At 35.9% G+C, this 17347-nt stretch overlaps 2 protein-coding genes and 1 non-coding gene across 4 annotated transcripts; 2 read left to right on the plus strand and 1 right to left on the minus strand.

The window, feature by feature from the left end:
* The first annotated feature begins 261 nt into the window (after positions 1 to 261).
* LOC122355777 (cytochrome b-c1 complex subunit 2, mitochondrial) lies at positions 262 to 8979 on the plus strand. Of its 2 annotated transcripts, none has more exons than XM_043254336.1 (14): positions 262 to 404; positions 1724 to 1810; positions 2927 to 3076; positions 3156 to 3220; positions 3399 to 3455; positions 3533 to 3657; positions 3844 to 3941; positions 5190 to 5247; positions 5343 to 5438; positions 6826 to 7025; positions 7240 to 7320; positions 8103 to 8179; positions 8292 to 8445; positions 8758 to 8979. In XM_043254336.1, the coding sequence occupies exons 1-14, from the start codon at positions 372 to 374 to the stop codon at positions 8839 to 8841; spliced, it is 1365 nt and encodes a 454-aa protein (XP_043110271.1). In that variant the 5' UTR covers positions 262 to 371; the 3' UTR covers positions 8842 to 8979. The 2 variants fall into 2 exon arrangements, with proteins under 2 accessions (XP_043110271.1, XP_043110270.1); XM_043254335.1 differs by lacking the exon at positions 1724 to 1810 and adding an exon at positions 1845 to 1946 and having other exon boundaries at positions 312 to 404.
* A 1640-nt stretch (positions 8980 to 10619) lies between these two features.
* mosmob (modulator of smoothened b) lies at positions 10620 to 14159 on the plus strand. Its single transcript, XM_043254339.1, has 3 exons — positions 10620 to 11267; positions 12953 to 13165; positions 13259 to 14159. The coding sequence occupies exons 1-3, from the start codon at positions 11156 to 11158 to the stop codon at positions 13441 to 13443; spliced, it is 510 nt and encodes a 169-aa protein (XP_043110274.1). The 5' UTR covers positions 10620 to 11155; the 3' UTR covers positions 13444 to 14159.
* A 2648-nt stretch (positions 14160 to 16807) lies between these two features.
* trnal-uag lies at positions 16808 to 16889 on the minus strand. The gene has a single exon. It is a non-coding gene; the product is annotated as a tRNA-Leu (tRNA).
* Positions 16890 to 17347: the final 458 nt, after the last annotated feature.

Genomic DNA, 17347 nt, shown 5'->3' on the forward strand with positions numbered 1-17347 from the left:
AACACACGTGAGTTAAAGATCATATTAAGAGCCAATACTGTCCAAAACATAAAACACGCACAAAAAATGATAAAATAACACAAACTAAACAGATGTATGATTTGTAGAATGCATTTAGTAGATTATACTTTCACTAAAAAAAAGGCGTCTTACTACACAATTCACAATGTGTCGAGTTTGCGTTTACGTGTAGTTCTGTAAATTAAAGTTATAACACATTTTGAATAATTTAAGCTCCCAGTCGCCACGTGGCAGCATGCGCTTGTGCTTTATTTCAGTCCAGAAGTAGAGAAGAAGAGAGCGGAGGATTGTGGGTAGGACATCCTTAGGTCAGCCATATTGCGGTGGTCCGTCTGAAGGAGAGAGAGACGATGAGGGGGATCCGGGGAATAAGCCAGTTATCGGTGAGAACTTGGTTAACTGGTATAAAGATGACTAGGAGAGGTTCTGCTGCTTGGGTCTGTGTGTTGTTTTACACGAGGGCTCTCTAGATAAAACAGATCCTGGCCTTCTTCTCATGCAACTAAGCTAGAGAGCAGTTGACAGTTCAGCCCCGTTTATGTTATTCCATTAAATTCCTCTTTTTATCCATGTTTTGAATGCATTTATATAGAGCAGCCACAACGCCTATCTTAACATTCAAAAGGGATCTATATAGTTTCGCTGTGAAAAGGCTATGCAATATTGCTAGCCCATAAATATGTCAAAATAATATTTAGGTTCGATTAAGTCATATTGTTGTACTGTTGTACGGTCGTACTTATTATAGTGCTCTTGGTTGAAAGTTTATTTACTCATTTATATTTATTTCTTATGGCAACGTAATTTTTACATATATGTTTATGCTGCCTTTTCTCTGACTTGGTTATGTAATATGACTTTCATACGTTTTCATACGATGTTCTCTTGAAGTATATAGAGGTTTTCTTGACAGCACTTTCAGCTTGGAGGTTTTAGAGCAGGAAAAATGACAGAATTTAGCGTATTCAACACAATATTGGGAATATTTAATGATTATTATATTACTGATTATTCATTTTTGATGAACTTGTCTGAATTAGTTTTACATGGTGATTCGCTGGATTATATGTAAAATGACTGTACTAGTCATAATTTTAAACAAAAATTCAATAAAGTTATTACAATAATTGTATTACTTGCATTCATAATCACGCCCAGTGCAACATATAAAAAAATGCTTTTTTACAGCCCTCTTATATAGAGTAGGTTCACCATGAATATAAAAACGTACAAAAAATAAATTTATTATGTGAACTTAACAAAACAGCAACAAAGAAAAGAGAATATACAAGAACACACACAAACAGATAATAGAAAAAATAATAAAACTGAACATCCAAATACTTTTAAGCAGTGTTGGAAATAAATAAATAAATATATATATATATATATATATATATATATATATATATATATATATATATATATATATATGTATATGTGTACCACTGATTAGCCAGTGTTCATGTTGTAATATCTCTGTGTGATTTATTTATTTTGTGTTTTATCAATTCAAAACATGACTTTATAGCTTTAAATGTTTTTTTGTTGTTATGGTGGTTTGAACCTAAATGCTCATGAAAAGTAGGGCCTGTAGCTCTCTCATGTACTGTTTAGTTTTGAATTATGTGGCATCCCGTGCCTCGCTTTAGCTCTCTATGCACTTTTTCTTCAGAGGCATGATGTGTTTTCTGATTTTCAGAGGAGGCTTTATGCAGCCCAGGCTGCCCATAAGGTGGATGCTGCGGCAGCCGTGGAGCCAGTAAAGTTTCTGCCGCAGGAAGTGCAGGTCAGTAGATGATGACTTGTCTCTCTCTCCACAGAGACGCTTCTATGCGGCCGCTCAAAGAGACCAGCCCTTGACTGTGCCTCTGCCGGGCATCAAGGTCTCGGCAGGTGCCCCTCACATGTACCAGGATGTTCATGTATGTGTGGGTGCTGGGGAGGTTTCTGCTCTCATATTAGGGACTGCTTATGAATTATAATTTCAGTTTAATTTGACCAGATTCCACTGGATGGTGAGTTAAAGTTTATACTGCAACGATAGCAAGAGGTTTCCATTAATGCAAGTTTAGTGATTGTGTAAATTATTGCTTTATCTTAATTCATTTCTTCATTTTTCTATCAAAAATATTTTACTAAACTGTTAAATACTGTCAAGGTGTTTTTTATGTTTGTTGTTGTTTATTGAAAGTTCCATTAAAACAAGAATTAAGTGACATTTTTAATTAAATAATTATTGGCTGAAAAATATGGTAAATCGTATGTGAATTAAATCTTAAGCAGTATTTTTCAAACATTTTTTAGGGACAGGCCAACTTTTGTGTGTTTATCAACTGTTTATGAGTTCAAACCTGTAAAAATGAAATGCATTATTAAATCGTGTGGATGCTTATGTAGATTTAATTTTCCTAAAATTTGGATTAAAATCAGTTGTATGTTTATATAGGAACTTTGCATTAAAATGCTAATACAATTACAATTTCATTCAATTCAGTGGCCAACAGTCAATTATAAATATTGCTATATTATGTGCCTTTTTTACACAACTTGCGTACATTTTAATAACTCACAAATTCAATATAAATGTTTAATCAATCAATAACAGACTTAAATTAATTTGCAAATCCCAGTTGGATGACCCTCAACTAAATGAGATGTTAAAAGAATACATTTATATAGGACAATAAAAACAAATAATAAAAATTTATTTATTTCTAAAGGTCAAACAAGCCTTCTAGTTTATCTTATAGATATATATCTTTAAAAAAAAGATTCTTTTATACATTGCATCGATGCATTATAGAATTTGTCGCTTGAAAATAACAAAACAATGATATTAGTAACAACCAGTAAAAATAAAAAAATATTAAATTTTTAATTAATTTTTTTTTGTCTCTTTCAGGTGACAAAATTGCCTAGTGGGTTAGTGATTGCTTCTTTGGAAAACTATTCTCCCGCTTCTCGCATTGGTGTGCTCATCAGGGCCGGAAGCCGATATGAGACGATCGACAACCTCGGTGTCACACACTTGCTTCGCCTGGCTGCCAGTCTGGTATATATCCACCATGACTCTGTGTTTGACCGCTGTACTGCGTTTGTTAGCATTCACTTCTTTATGCCTCTGATTCCAGACAACCAAAGGAGCGTCTGCCTTTAGGATCTGCCGTGGTGTTGAGGCTGTAGGGGGAAGCTTAAGGTGAGTTTATCATTGTCACAGAACAGCTTCTTCTAAAGCCTCAAAGTCTCATAGATGGGAAAAAAAAATATATATATATATATATATATATATATATATATATATATATATATATATATATATATATATTGCATTATTAGTCACAAATCTGTTGTTTATTTTCTATTTTTACCTGCAGTGTGTCAAGCTCCAGGGAAACCGTGGCATATACTGTAGACTGCCTGAGAGATCATATGTGAGTATAACACAGTTTGTCTGTATGTTCTTTTCTTCTACTGGAAACAAATATGTTCTCTCTATGCCTTCTCGCAGTGACACTGTTATGGAGTATCTGATCAATGTGACCACTGCGCCAGAATTTCGGCCGTGGGAAGTGTCAGACCTCACTGCCAGGGTAAAACTGGATAAGGAACTTGCCAAGCAGACTCCACAGATTGGTATGCAGTGTTTAACACTCTGGCAGTCATTTGTACATGTGTTTTGAATTATAATTTTTTTTTTATTCATTAGAATGGTACAAAACTTGACTTTTAGGCCACTTTATGGAAAAAAAATAGCTCACCGGTGTGCATGCTCAATGTCTCTGCTTCTTGTTTCCATGCTTCTGTGTTTTTGTGCCTCAGGTGTCATTGAGAATTTGCATGCTGCAGCTTATAAGAATGCCCTGTCCAATTCCTTATACTGTCCAGACTACATGCTCGGCCAAATCAGCACAGAACAGGTAAGGCAACGTCTTGTGGTGTTAATTTATGTGGCTTATTAATTTTTTTTTGTGTTGTACAAATTCATTTGAATCTTTCATGTGGCTTTTGAGTCACGTTAAAATTATGCAGCATTTGATATCATAGTAACAATATTATTATTATTTGGATTTTCATTTATACATAGATATTTTTTTAAATTAAAGGTGTCGTAAACACGTTTTTCATGAAAACGGTTTTTGATTTTTTTTTTTTCTCTGTTCTATGAGGTACATTTATACTGTCATAAAGACTTTTATAGCATCATTTATAAAATAAAATAAAAGTAATGAGCTATTTTCTTTTTTTAACCCCCTCATCAGAACGCACTGTTTGAATAGTCATTGAGGATTTGAGAAGTAAATGCTCTCTTTTTTGATTGGCTAACAGCACACATTCATCCCTCATAGAAGGACACTGCTGTAGTTTAGTTTTAAAACGCCTAAATAACTCAAAATGTGTCAAATTATCTGAAGAGACAGAGCAATAGTGACCAAATAATGAAAACAATTTCTTGCGACATCACTGTTGGATCCGATATTGTCAGCACAGCATCGTCTTTTAGTTTCAATGTTTTTGAAAATCCCACATCGAATTATGCCTTGTTTGTGCATGCATCCACAGTACAAGTGAACAAAGGACAGGGTTACTGACACGGTCTGAATCTTTTTATTAAAAAAGAAAAAAAAAAATTCAACTCTTTCCAAATGTTGGGATCACATTCTTTTTTTTCCCACAGCTTGCACAGCGTCTTGTTGTCTTCAAAGCCATCTTTATAATTTCTGCAAAGACTAATCAGTGGGCGGGGCTAAACAGGCAGTGATGTGGATTTTCTTCTGCAGAGGCGGTGCTTATCCACACTATTGCATTATATAGTGCAACATTCTTTAAACGGTCATTTTGGCAGACTGCCTTCAATATAAGCTGTTTTTAGACTGAGGACAGAGTTTTGCAGTATAGTGACCTCTATGGCACACATCAAGGGAACTCTGATTTCTCAGTTATTTGGAGCTTTGTAAATTTGAACAGCAACCAAACAAAATGACTGAATAAATCTAATTTGTACAACACATGGACACCCCCGTTTAAGGTTGCACATTGTTGTAAAAGAGCTGTAGAATAGTAATCCGACTAGTTGCTTGAAAACAGTAAATAACCGTCCTGCACCTGCACAAATATATCACATTGCAAATAAGCTACCTTTGTTCTCTTTTTGTCCTTTTGCACAGATGCATACCTTTATTCAGAACAACTTTACAAGTGCAAGAATGGCTCTTGTTGGTCTTGGTATGTTGTGAAATTGCTAACTTATTAAAGGAGATGATTTAATATGGCCCAAAAAAGGATATTAAAGCAGACATTTGTACTGTATTCTTGTGTAGGTGTGGATCATGCCATGCTTAAGCAGGTTGGGGAGCAATTCCTGAACATCCGCAGTGGGACAGGCACTGTTGGTTCCAAAGCCGTGTACCGGGGAGGTAGAGTGCATCATCATTAATATTACAACAATATTAAAAATACAAAATAAAACAAAGCATGTTTATTGTATGTAGTATGCTTATTGCTCTGTTTTCTTACTGTCTGCTGCCTACATAGATTAAAGCATTATCCAAACTCAAACAGACCTTTATAAGTCACTGTTTTTATTCATGTTAAATGGGTAGCAACACCTGTTTGGTTGTACATCATTGGCACATATATTTTCATTGGATGACTGTCTGGCATGATAAATAAATGCATAATAATGCATTCAACTACATCCTAAGCCAGGGGTGCGCGATATTGACTAAAATAAAAAATAATATCTCAATTCTTGGATTTGATCGATAATGATCATTTTGCTGAGCGTGTTATTGCGCTGATACTTCCTTCTGAACTTCTAAAGTGTTTGATAGTCTTCATATTCAATGTTCTGGTCAGTTCACACTGATAGAAATTAATCTGAAAAACTGGAAGCCCGCGTTGATATGAAATTACCAAAAAAAACACGCCCCGACCCGATAGGGTCTTCCCTCCTTTTTAATAGCTATTTTGATAGCTCCGCTCCACACATACATAGCCTACGCAACCCAGGCAATGATTACTTTTGTGAAACAAAGCAAAACAAATTTTATACCATGTCTACACCAGATGTGAGCGCTACAACAAAATACTAGGCTATAATTATATTCAGTGATGTTGTCTACACTGGATGCTAATCAGCGCTGCCGCGTTCTATTTATGACGTGCCGACACACATTTAGGCAGACTATAGCTGTGACAGGGTATTAATAACCTATCGGAACTAAGCAAACTAAGCACCCCCTGCATCCGATCGCAGGCCTTCCACTTCGGCCTTACCTGATATTAATACGGTTCCTACTTTTTGTCTGCAGACATTTTTTTATTAATTTTTTTTTTTACGTTTTTTCTATCTTTCTGTCGTTCATCTCGGCTGTTCACTGATTGCTCTTTCCTCCACATCATGAGTAGACACGCCCCTTTCTGCTGATTGGCTACAAGTGTTTTGGTATTCGGCCCACTTAATAAAAGTATTATGCATCAAAAGCAGCCTGTATTTAATCTATAAGTTAGCTTTAATTGAAAATATGCTGTTTTCTTATATAGACATACACACGGTTGTCCCCCAAAGGAAAAAGTGAAATCGTTTCATCGTATTCCTAAGCATTCTGGTAGATGACTGAATGGTTATGTGCTAACAAACACAACATTTGGGATTAAACCGATAAGATTTCATGACATCTATGATACTGTACTCACCGCAACACAGCTCTATCTATCTATCTGTCATAAGAGGCATTCTCCTTGATGAGTGCACTGCTTCCGAATCGCTGTTTAATGTTATTCTCTGGCTGTGCGCTCCAGGTGAGCTGAGGCATCAGTCCGGAGGAGGACTGGTTCATGCGGTTGTGGCGAGCGAAGGCGCAGGTGCAACATCAGCTGAAGCCACTGCATTCAGCATACTGCAGCATGTGCTTGGAGCAGGACCTCATGTCAAGAGAGGCTCCAACGCTACAAACAAGCTGAGTCAGGCCATCTCAAAGGTCACCGCTCAGCCCTTTGATGTGAGTATCACCTTGTGTGACCTTCAGCTTTAAACTGCGCTCTCTTTGCCGTGTTCTGTTTTTAGACTTGTAAAGCACTTTGGTCAACTGGTGTTGCTTTTAAATGTAAAATAAATATATATACTTAGTATTAGTATAAATAAATGTTGTTGTTGTTGTTGTTTAAAATGTAAACAAAGGACTCTTTGTAACTGTCTTCCTTGCTTTGTTGCAGGCGTCTGCCTTCAATGCCAACTACACGGATTCTGGTCTGTTTGGCGTTTACACCATCTGCCAGGCTAATGCTGCCAAAGATGTATGTGTGATTTATATTAGCTTGAGTTTTAACTTTATTTTGTGCATGGTGCGAGCCAGGCCAAAGCCGTACGTTGGTTCCCAGGAAAAACCTCCTTTAGTCATTACTAAGCCATAATCCAAAATAAGGCATAATTAAGCACTAGTTCGGTATACAATAAATGAATATATCAATATAATTATTGCTGTCAAACGATTATTCATATTCAAAATAATTTTTTTGTTTACATTTATACATACACATAGTGTATATACTGAAAATATATACATTAGTATATTCATTTATATATAAATATTTAATATATAATAATAATGTTTTTTATACTAATATATTTTTCTTAAATATATACACACGTTTTGTATTTATATATACGTTATAAATATACACAGTATACACACAAACGTTAATTTTCGATGCAATTAATTGTGATTAAACATTTGACGACAGTAATTATTATATACCACAATATTACATTTTACTGTTTTGCTCATTCTGAAAAAAATTAAGTAAAAACAGGGTAGTGTCTTGAGCATTTACGAATGCATCACTGTTTTGAAACGAATGATTCAGTGACTCCTATTCATTCATTTGTTTCATACCTAGATGTTTTTGAATGAATCAGTTAACTTAATGATGTCTGTCTGTGTAAAATAGCCAGTGATTTTGATATGCATGCAACATTTAGTTGTTAAATCTTGTCAAGCAACAAATATCACTTGATGGTGGTACCCATGAGAATTAACCATTAAGTGTGTTCTTAAAGTGTTTATTTTTGCATTTAGGTAATCAAAGCAGCAGTCGAACAAGTAAATGACATTGCACAAGGAAACCTTGAAACAGCTGACCTCAGCAGAGCTAAGTGAGTTTTTTTTTGCATGAGTCAAACAGTGCAGTGCTTTTTAAAATATTTTATACGTTACGCGTTAACTTTTCGTGTAATTATTAATGAATTGCCTTTTTTGTCTGTACAGGAATCAGGTGACGGCTGAATACCTGATGTCTATTGAGAGTTCTGAGGGCTTAATGGAAGCTATTGGTTCACAAGTGCTGGCGGAGGGTACCTACCATTCTCCCGAGGCTGTGACCCAGAAAATCAGTGCTGTGTCTTCAGCTGATGTTGTCAATGTAAGCAACTATTGTTTCTTAGGGTAATGGTAACCCAGTGGAAAGTCTCTAGGAACGTAACCTCATATCTTAGGTCCAACCCTCTGTATTGACTGTATGTGACATAAAGAATAACTTAGTGCACTTACAAATTGTTTCATTTTTTGGTCACTACATAGTTCATGCGTTACTATTATTTAGAGCTGACTGTACTGTGCAGCTATTTTTAAATTTATATTCTGAAAATAGCAATAAAAAGTAAGTATATGTTAGATTATGTGTCTTTTGGATTGCGATTTTGTATAACAAAAGATGGTGTCGTTTGTTTTTCAGGTTGCACAAAAATTCATGTCTGGCAAAAAGACGATGGCCTGCAGTGGACATTTGGTCAACACGCCTTTTGTTGATGAAATCTGATGGGCACACATCAATACTCAAACATTTTATCAGAGTCTAACTCTTCATTTCATAATAATGAAATGAGGATGTGTTCACTATATATTTGTTCCTGTCCACATAAATAAATAAATAAATAAATAATACTATTGTCAACAACTGTTTGTCTTGATATTTGTAATATTATATAAAGTAGAGTAATCTGAAAATAACTCGGCACTTGTCCGTTTTTAAATGTATAGATGTAAATGAATAAAGTATCTTACCAACAACAACAAACATTTATGAAACAGGTTGTGATTTGTAGTCCTCTTAAAGCTTCTTTTTACCTTTGTTGTGTCGGGATGCTCTGAAATTAAATAAAAAAATATTACCTTTCCGAAATCTGATGATAAACGAACGCTAACGGACTAGAGGTGTTTTACTGCTATGGTTTTTTTTTTCAAATAACAATGACAACTTGGAAATAAGTGGCAAAAAGCCATAGGAAAGTCAAAGATAATCCTGAACGTCATGTCAGGAAAAAAAATTGTGGTCTGGTCAAAATACTGAGAAACTCTTTCAAGAAAAGATTAAGTTTGTTTAATATTTATTACGATCATGGAGAGAAATGTTAATTTATACAATGAACTGCAAATCTCAACTGGTTTAAATTAAACTTCCTTGCCCAACAGTTTATTTAATAAAATGTATTGCATTGTGTAATATCCTTAATGCCTTCGCTACAGTGTTAGCGTGCATAAAATTAAAATAAATATTAAAATTAATTTATTTCCAGCATGTTAATTGTTTTCTCTTTATTACATTTCATGTCTGTTCAAATTAAGCATCTGTGAATAAACTTTTTTTTTAATGCATTGAACAACAGATACAAAACAATACAATAGACAATACAGAGCCAGAGACGCATAGAAGAGGGAATAAATTAAAATTAAATAAATTAAAAAAAAAACACAATCAAGGCCTTCAAATTACTCAAAAATGTTAAAGACAAAACACAACTGGACAGTTTTGATCGCCTTTCTATTAGTGTGTCTTTGAACAGTATAAAAATAGCTCTCCAGTTCTTTATAAAACATTGTAAACAGGGTTTTCTATTAGAAAATTCACATTTATGAATGTAAAACGTGAGTAATAAAATGAGTAGATTACCTTGCCTGAAATATCCAAATACAACATTTTAAAAATGCAAATTAAAATAAAAAAGTACCTTTAGTTTGATAAACACAGAGATATCATGTAACAACTTTTTGACGCAAGCTTGCACAGAAAGTGTTCAACAGGGTAGAATTTATGAATAATTTTGAAGATTTCTTTAACCTTGTTGGTACCAAAAAGCATGCGAGGTAATAACCAAACTTTCCCACTTAAGGTTTCTAACAAATTTAGACCAACAAGCAATAGAGCAAGGTTTGGTAGCAGCCTCTCTTATAAATAGAAAGCGATTTAAAAACAAATTTTTACCACAAATTGTATGGGCTAGATTAACTATGGGAATATCGATCAATTTCACTTCTCTAAATAAAGAAACAATACTAGGTTTAATAGCAGAGAGCACCAGTGAAAACTCCTAGGAGTCACAGGAAAATTAAAATGTACAAGAAACTCATCATAGGTCATAAGATACCCTTGAGCGTACTGTTGAACTAAAGCAGTACCCTTATCAAACCAATTTTTCAAAAAAACAAAAACGCTGTTTTGCTCAGTGACGTTTCCAGCCAGATTGTCAAAAGCAGGTTGGTGACGTCACGCGACGCGTCACGTTCTCCCGCCCCCTCCGTTATTCCTTACAAAGGGAAAACATCTCGCGAGCGGGGTTGTGTTTTGAAAGGTTCGCGGACGCCGTTTTACGGTATATCGGTTCGAATTGAAACGCGGAAGAACACAAGAAGAGGAGGACGGCTGCGGTTGTCGACGCAGCTCGACGTTTCCCAGAATACCCGCTTACTGATGCGAGAGCGGTCTCGTGCGCCGTGGAGTCGTTTTTCTCTTTTCAATGATATCCATAAACCAAGAGGGGAAGATCCAGCACGGGATGTGATACGTCGGAACACTTTGGATTCACCTCGCAGCCGCGCTCGAGTATGGGCTCACCTTTCAGGCTGTTGTTGGTGGAGTTCGTGAGGGGTAATGTTTCATAATGGGGTGATGTTCGTCGCTGAATGTCACGCTGCTGGTGTTTGCATCATAATCCCTCAACTGACATCCAGACGTTATCTCCTAGAACTGCGCGAGAAGCATCTCCATGAGGTTCCCTCCGAGTAAAAGTTGCATCCGTCTCACACTGTCCAAGACATCTAACAGCCCTGTCTCGTGTAGCTCACAGACTTGAGGTATGAAAATGGATAAACTCACCATTATTTCAGGATGTCTCTTTCTCGCGGCAGATATCTTCGCGATTGCGAGCGTTGCAAATCCAGACTGGATCAATACAGGAGGTCAAGAGGGTAAGAAACTTGATGTTCGGGAAAACGCTGTGCAACTCTTTAGGTAGCGCACACGTGTATATGCATGTGCGATGTTTTTTAGAACCATCTAGCAGAAAAAGGCAGAAGCCTATTACAAAGCGGGCTCTAATGCGTTCATGTATTAAACAATTTCACGGGGCCTGTTTCATAAAGCGGGTTTACCGAATAAGCCAGGTTTAAGCCAAAACGAGTCGGTCTGAATAAAATTGGCAAACTTGTTTTACGAAACGGCCCCCTGCTGTAGTTGGACACATTTTACTCAAACGAGATGGTACAATATCGTTTTCCTTTCTCTACACAACCATTTATGGGTGGTGCATACAGCTATACAAAAGCATCTGGCTCTGATAAAAGCCAGTGATTAAACGTTTTGCATTAGATGTGCAGAAGAACGCTTTTAAGCGAAATGTGTTGTTGATTACTCGGTGTATTTGTTGCTGTATTAATGAAGTCTGCTGGGAATTGCCTTCCACGGAGATGAGATCTACCAGCAGTTAATTAGTTGGAAAATTGCTATGTTATGTAAACGTGGGGGATATTAGTAATATAATGTTGTTGCTGCAAATGATCTTACAGTTGATGCTCAAATTTTCCACTCCACTTTAATGCTTAAATTTAAAAATCCTTTAAATGGTTCTGACTTTTAACATAAAATGGGCCCCTGCTGGCTCTGCATGTTAGATTTGTTGAAGAAGATCCCCTTCTAAACAAATGTGACACAAAACAGCTGTTTGCCAGCCATTCCTTTATTTTTTTCGTCCCAAAAAGAGCAGAGAACATACAGTAATGCTAAAAACACAGCTGTGTTGCTGGATATATACTTGAGTTACTCCACAGTATTAGATAAAAACCCATCCATCTGATTCTAATGGGTCAACTGCAAAATTTTCATAAAATGTTTCTCGTACTCAGACTAAAATGTATAATTGGCAGCTTTCCCAGGCAGCTTATACCTGTCATCTTTGTTGTATCACTCCAGCTTTCTTTCTTTTCCTGTATTATTTTATGTCCCTTGATTTGTTTGTATTGTATTCTGTGTGTGTGTGTGTGTGTGTGTGTGTGTTTACATACACACATTTACAATAGAAAATATAAAAAAATCTTTTTACACAGTGTTTACTCTACTGACAAGGCTGGTGGTAGATTCTGATCCAAGTGAGAATATGACATGAAAGCTATGCTTTACGGCTTTAAAAATGCGTATAGGGAAAGAACAGGATATCCTGTGGAGTGACTTTAAAAGGAGTTTCCCACGGTTGGATTTGGCAGTTTTTCAACTAATTACTTGAATTTTTTTGAAGAGTTGGTGTCCAGCAGACTTCCATTAAAAGAAAAGATACTGACATTCATCAAGAAATACATTCATCTTTTATGTAGCTCAATTAAAGCTGAACTCTAAAGCCTACTGTATCATACACGCACTTCTGAGGCCACTAAATCAACATGATTTAATGCTGAAAACCATTGTATAGAATATATAGAGTGCTATACTTTTATTACTTTTATTTACTTATTTTTCTGACTATTTTTCAAGTTCATTTGACTTTGTCTGAATGCTGTTTTATTATCTTCTAATCCTAGTTATGATATGAAGTGTTAAATTAAATCACTTTATAGTTTTACACTTTGCAGTCACAACATTTTTTTGTGTATTTTACACACAGGAGCTCTGACTGTTGGTCTAGTCAAGCAATGCCAGACCATCCATGGTCGAACCAGGGTATGTATCTCACCAAGCCTTCCTCCAGAATGGATCACTACCCTGTTCTTCATCATCTTAGGCATCATCTCGCTCTCTATCACATGTGGCCTGCTTGTGATCTCACACTGGAGGCGAGAGGCTACAAAATACGCCCGCTGGATCGCCTTCATGGGAAGTATGTTACCTAAGAGAACAGTTGATATGCACAAAAAAAAACACATGTTTAGAGGTTTAAACATCTTAGTGTTATTTTGTTTTTTTTTTGCAGTGGTCCTCTTCTGCATGGCCGCTCTCATATTTCCAGTCGGATTTTACATCAATCAAGTCGGTGGACAACCTTACAAATTACCCAATAATACGGTCGTTGGGTCCTCATATGTACTGTTTGTTTTATCAATATTTTTTACAATAGTTGGACTTCTTTTTGCAGGTAAAGTCTGTCTGCCCGGCTGACAAATCCTCTGTTGTAATTTAATTTTTAATTTTTTGACTTTCAATGCCAGTGTTGGTTCAATGATGACAAAGAATTCCACTTTAAAGGGATGAATCACTGACACGAAAGGGCCTTTTTTTGCAGTGGATGTTTTATTAAAAGGATATTGTCATTAAAAGATTTACATAAGCAGTAATGTACAGTCAGTCATTAAGGCCAAATAAATCATCCTTGTATTACACAGAGGGGATTTATTTTTGAATAATGACTGGCAGGCTGTACAATATCCTGCTTATGACAAGGCTACTCACCAAATAAATAAAGAATAATGGACATATGGCATTGATTTGAGTTTAAATGATGTTTATAGCATTTGACCTGTATATTACTGTAAAGAAATGGTTCAGTCAAAAATGAACATTTGCTGAAAATGTACTCGCTGTCATGTTATCCAAGATTGCAAAACAGAAATTTAGCATTTCGTCACTTGGTAACCAATAGATCTTCTGCCATGAGTGAGTGCCATCAGAAACATATATAACTGATAAAAAATATCACCATAATTTATAATCAATTAACACCTTGTGGAATGAAAGCTGTGTAAAAAAAAAAACTCCCTAAAATTTTAATTCTTGGCTAGAAAACAAAACACAACAGGCCAATACTAGCAAATTACTTTTATCAGCTTTTCTGCATGTTAATAAATAAAAAATGAATGAAGCGCACTTGCATGAGACGAACACTCGCCATAGTTTTCTATCCACCTTTTCTTGACGTGAAAATGGGCGTGGTCATTTATAATTTCTATGGGTTTAGTTTTAGTCCTCCCCGCCCAGCTATTTTTTTTTTTTTTTTTTTTTTTTTTTTTGGTTTTGCTGCTTAACATTTAAAATTGATGTATTTTATCTTGTTGTTTAATTTTATTAGCTTAATTATAAACACACTGGTTTGTAGTGCAAACAGTTTTGCCGTTTACTGCACGTCGTTATTCTCGTTTACAAAAAAACGTCTAATGAACCAGAAGCCTCACCCATAGGTTTACTTCCGCGTTGAAAAGTCTCTTGAGTCCCAGTGCGCATACCATCCAGCCTAACTTCTACGTGATATTAGTAATTTTCAATACTGTTTAGGGTTGATGGTACCCACATTGGTACGAAGGGGTGGATAAAAAAAGTGTGTAATATGGCGCGGGTCGCCCCCTCAGTGTATTTCGCCATGTTGGCGTGACCGCGTAAATATTACAACAACCACGCTGATTGGCTGCTGCCTCAGTAAAAAGGCTAGTACCTTGTTTGGTGACAAAAAAAAATCGACAATGGTGCACACTCATGCTTTTACCAGCGTAGACAACGGGGGAGTTAGTACTTGTGCGGCCGAAATCATGAAAACCGAACACAAAAACGAGCTTAAAGACCGGTAACGTTATAAGTATAATACACATAAGATTTGATGATGGAGAAAATCCCAAGTAGTGATGCCAAGTAGCCCTGGTTGCTTTTTTGTTGTTGGATGGGTAAGTGAATTAGGTTTCTTAGACTGCTTAATAAAACTCACTAGTATTAGTATAGTTTAGCGTTTAACTAAGGCGTGTAATCGGTACAAGTAGCGTACATAGAAAAAAAACCCCGATACGCTAGACACACAACTACCAAATGCAAAAAAATATATATATTTATAGATAGATAGATAATAAGCCATTATAATGTATCAAGTTTATGTATTTAAATACTGACTAGACGAATACTACAAAAATACCTGGAGAATTTGAATATCAGACCGCTGGGGGGCGCAATTGACTAATTATTTTTAAGAACTGTACTAAACTTTAGAGCAGTGGTTCCCAACCTTTTCTTGTTTGAGGCACCCTTGGAAAGCCTTTCAAAAGTTCCCGGCACCCTTATGAGGAAATAGATATTTAAAATCTCCGTAGCTTTTTTATAATTATTTATTTATTTGTTTCATTTCGAGAGTTTGCATGCAACAACACCTTATACCTAGTCCTAGATGATATGAGAATACTGTTTATACTGATTCTGCCTTAATAAAAAAATTTTGTTGAAATTTTGGCGGCACCCTCAAAAGATCTCACGGCACCCCTTAGTGCCGCGGCACACCGGTTGGGAACCACTGCTTTAGAGGTTGCAGCCTGCTCTGAAAAAAATTACAATTTGAATAACTTCATAAACTTTATGAATGAACTGACTGTGATGAAGCCTGATTTATTAGTCTGTAGTGCACATCGCTGGATTTTTATTTCTCCAATTTACTTTTTCAAAAGCACTGTGTACTTAGGAAGCGCTGTGATAGAAATTAACACAATGAGCAAATTAGCGTTCGCAATAATATAATAACTTATATTTATTAGAAATGGCCCTTTTTGTCATACTGTATGTTTGTTTGTATCACACATGTTTTGAAATACAGATATGCATGCAACAGCACCGCCTTTGGAAGCCAGTGAAAGGGTCTCAGAAATAGTTTATTTCTTTTGAATATCAGGTGAATGTTATAATTTCTCAACCCTTTGTGTATGTTTCAGGCGAGTAGACGAGATTTGACAATATGCACATAGAGACCAAACAGCTACGACGTTTTTTTGTGGTGGCAAAAAAGTCCAGTTTACAAGTAGCAGTCTACCATGTAACAAAATAATAAAAAGGTCCATTTTAGTTTATATTTCAAAATTCTGACTTCATTTTTGCAGTTGCAATATTATCTCATATTTCTGATGAGAAAAAAAACAATGAATGATTAATTTCCCTCTGCTAAGAATCATGAGTTTAATCCCTTACTTCTGGCTTTTTGTTCCCCAGAATCAACAAACTCTCTATTGTTGCATTAAATTATAATATAAAGTATGAACTAGAAGTCATTACTGTGAAAGAAAAAAGTCTGCATTGTGAGACAATTGGTCATTAGTAAATTATTATTATAGTATTAGGTTTTAATAGTATCTGCATTTAGCTTCAAATCGTGTCTTTGACAACAATATTCATTATTATTATTATTCAGGCATAAAAATATTTTGTTCTTCTCCTATTTCATGGGTTTTACTTGTTTCCCACATGTTATCAATGTTTAACTGCCACCACTATTAGATGCATGCACAGCTGCAAGTGACAGAACTGTGGTGTCTACTCCCAACTGAGCTATATGTATGCCTATTGAATGTCAGCATATGCCTATATATTATGTAACATTTTTAGAACCAAGTGAACAGAAATAATGTATCTTAAAAAGGAAATGGACCACAGACTGTGCCAGGCAGTCCATGGCATTGTGGTATGTTCGACTAATATTAACATCTTCATGTATAAAACTTTAATACGGTTGGTTATATGTAACTTTTATAGGTCCTTAAGACATAAAAAGTAGAAAACGTATTGGCAGCGGTGGGATTCGAACCCACGCCATCGAAATGACTGGAGCCTAAATCCAGCGCCTTAGACCACTCGGCCACGCTACCATGAGACTTCAATGCTGAAAGATTTGCTTAATAAAGCTATGTAAAGCTAAAAATGTTTTATAGTAACATGTCTTAGCCATTAAAAATGTTTTGATAGAAATGTCGACAGAACGAGTTAACTCATTGACCCACATTAAACAACTCAACCGCTGCTATGCTTCCTACTTCTTAACCCGCGAGTGTCATAAAACTGAATCTTTAGAAACGTCTCAAAACAACTGTAAGCGTCACTTTTGACGATGCCGAGACTAGTAATAATACGAATCCCAAGAACGCAAAAATATCCGTGCGCACGCCTCCGGAGTCTGATGGGCAGATCTGTTCTCTTTCACAGTGGCTACGTGCAGCTTGTCCTCACCAGTGTGGAGTCCAGCCCCGCCCCCGAAACGAGCGATTCTACTATGGCGAAGAGCCCTCTCATGAATATTAATTACGTAATGTGACGCCGACCTATGATT

The sequence above is a fragment of the Puntigrus tetrazona genome, chromosome 12, assembly GCF_018831695.1.
Source record: "Puntigrus tetrazona isolate hp1 chromosome 12, ASM1883169v1, whole genome shotgun sequence".
NCBI classification, from domain to species: domain Eukaryota; kingdom Metazoa; phylum Chordata; class Actinopteri; order Cypriniformes; family Cyprinidae; genus Puntigrus; species Puntigrus tetrazona.

Bases quoted from the DNA above. Each gene is read 5' to 3' on its own strand.
- LOC122355777 (XM_043254335.1), top strand. From the start codon at position 372: ATGAGGGGGATCCGGGGAATAAGCCAGTTATCG. The intron at 405-1,844 runs GTGAGAACTTGG...CTCTCTCCACAG, and splicing joins GGGGAATAAGCCAGTTATCG to AGACGCTTCTATGCGGCCGC. The intron at 3,658-3,843 runs GTATGCAGTGTT...TTTGTGCCTCAG, and splicing joins CAAGCAGACTCCACAGATTG to GTGTCATTGAGAATTTGCAT.
- mosmob (XM_043254339.1), top strand. From the start codon at position 11,156: ATGAAAATGGATAAACTCACCATTATTTCAGGATGTCTCTTTCTCGCG. The intron at 11,268-12,952 runs GTAAGAAACTTG...TTTTACACACAG, and splicing joins CAATACAGGAGGTCAAGAGG to GAGCTCTGACTGTTGGTCTA. The intron at 13,166-13,258 runs GTATGTTACCTA...TTTTTTTTGCAG, and splicing joins CTGGATCGCCTTCATGGGAA to TGGTCCTCTTCTGCATGGCC.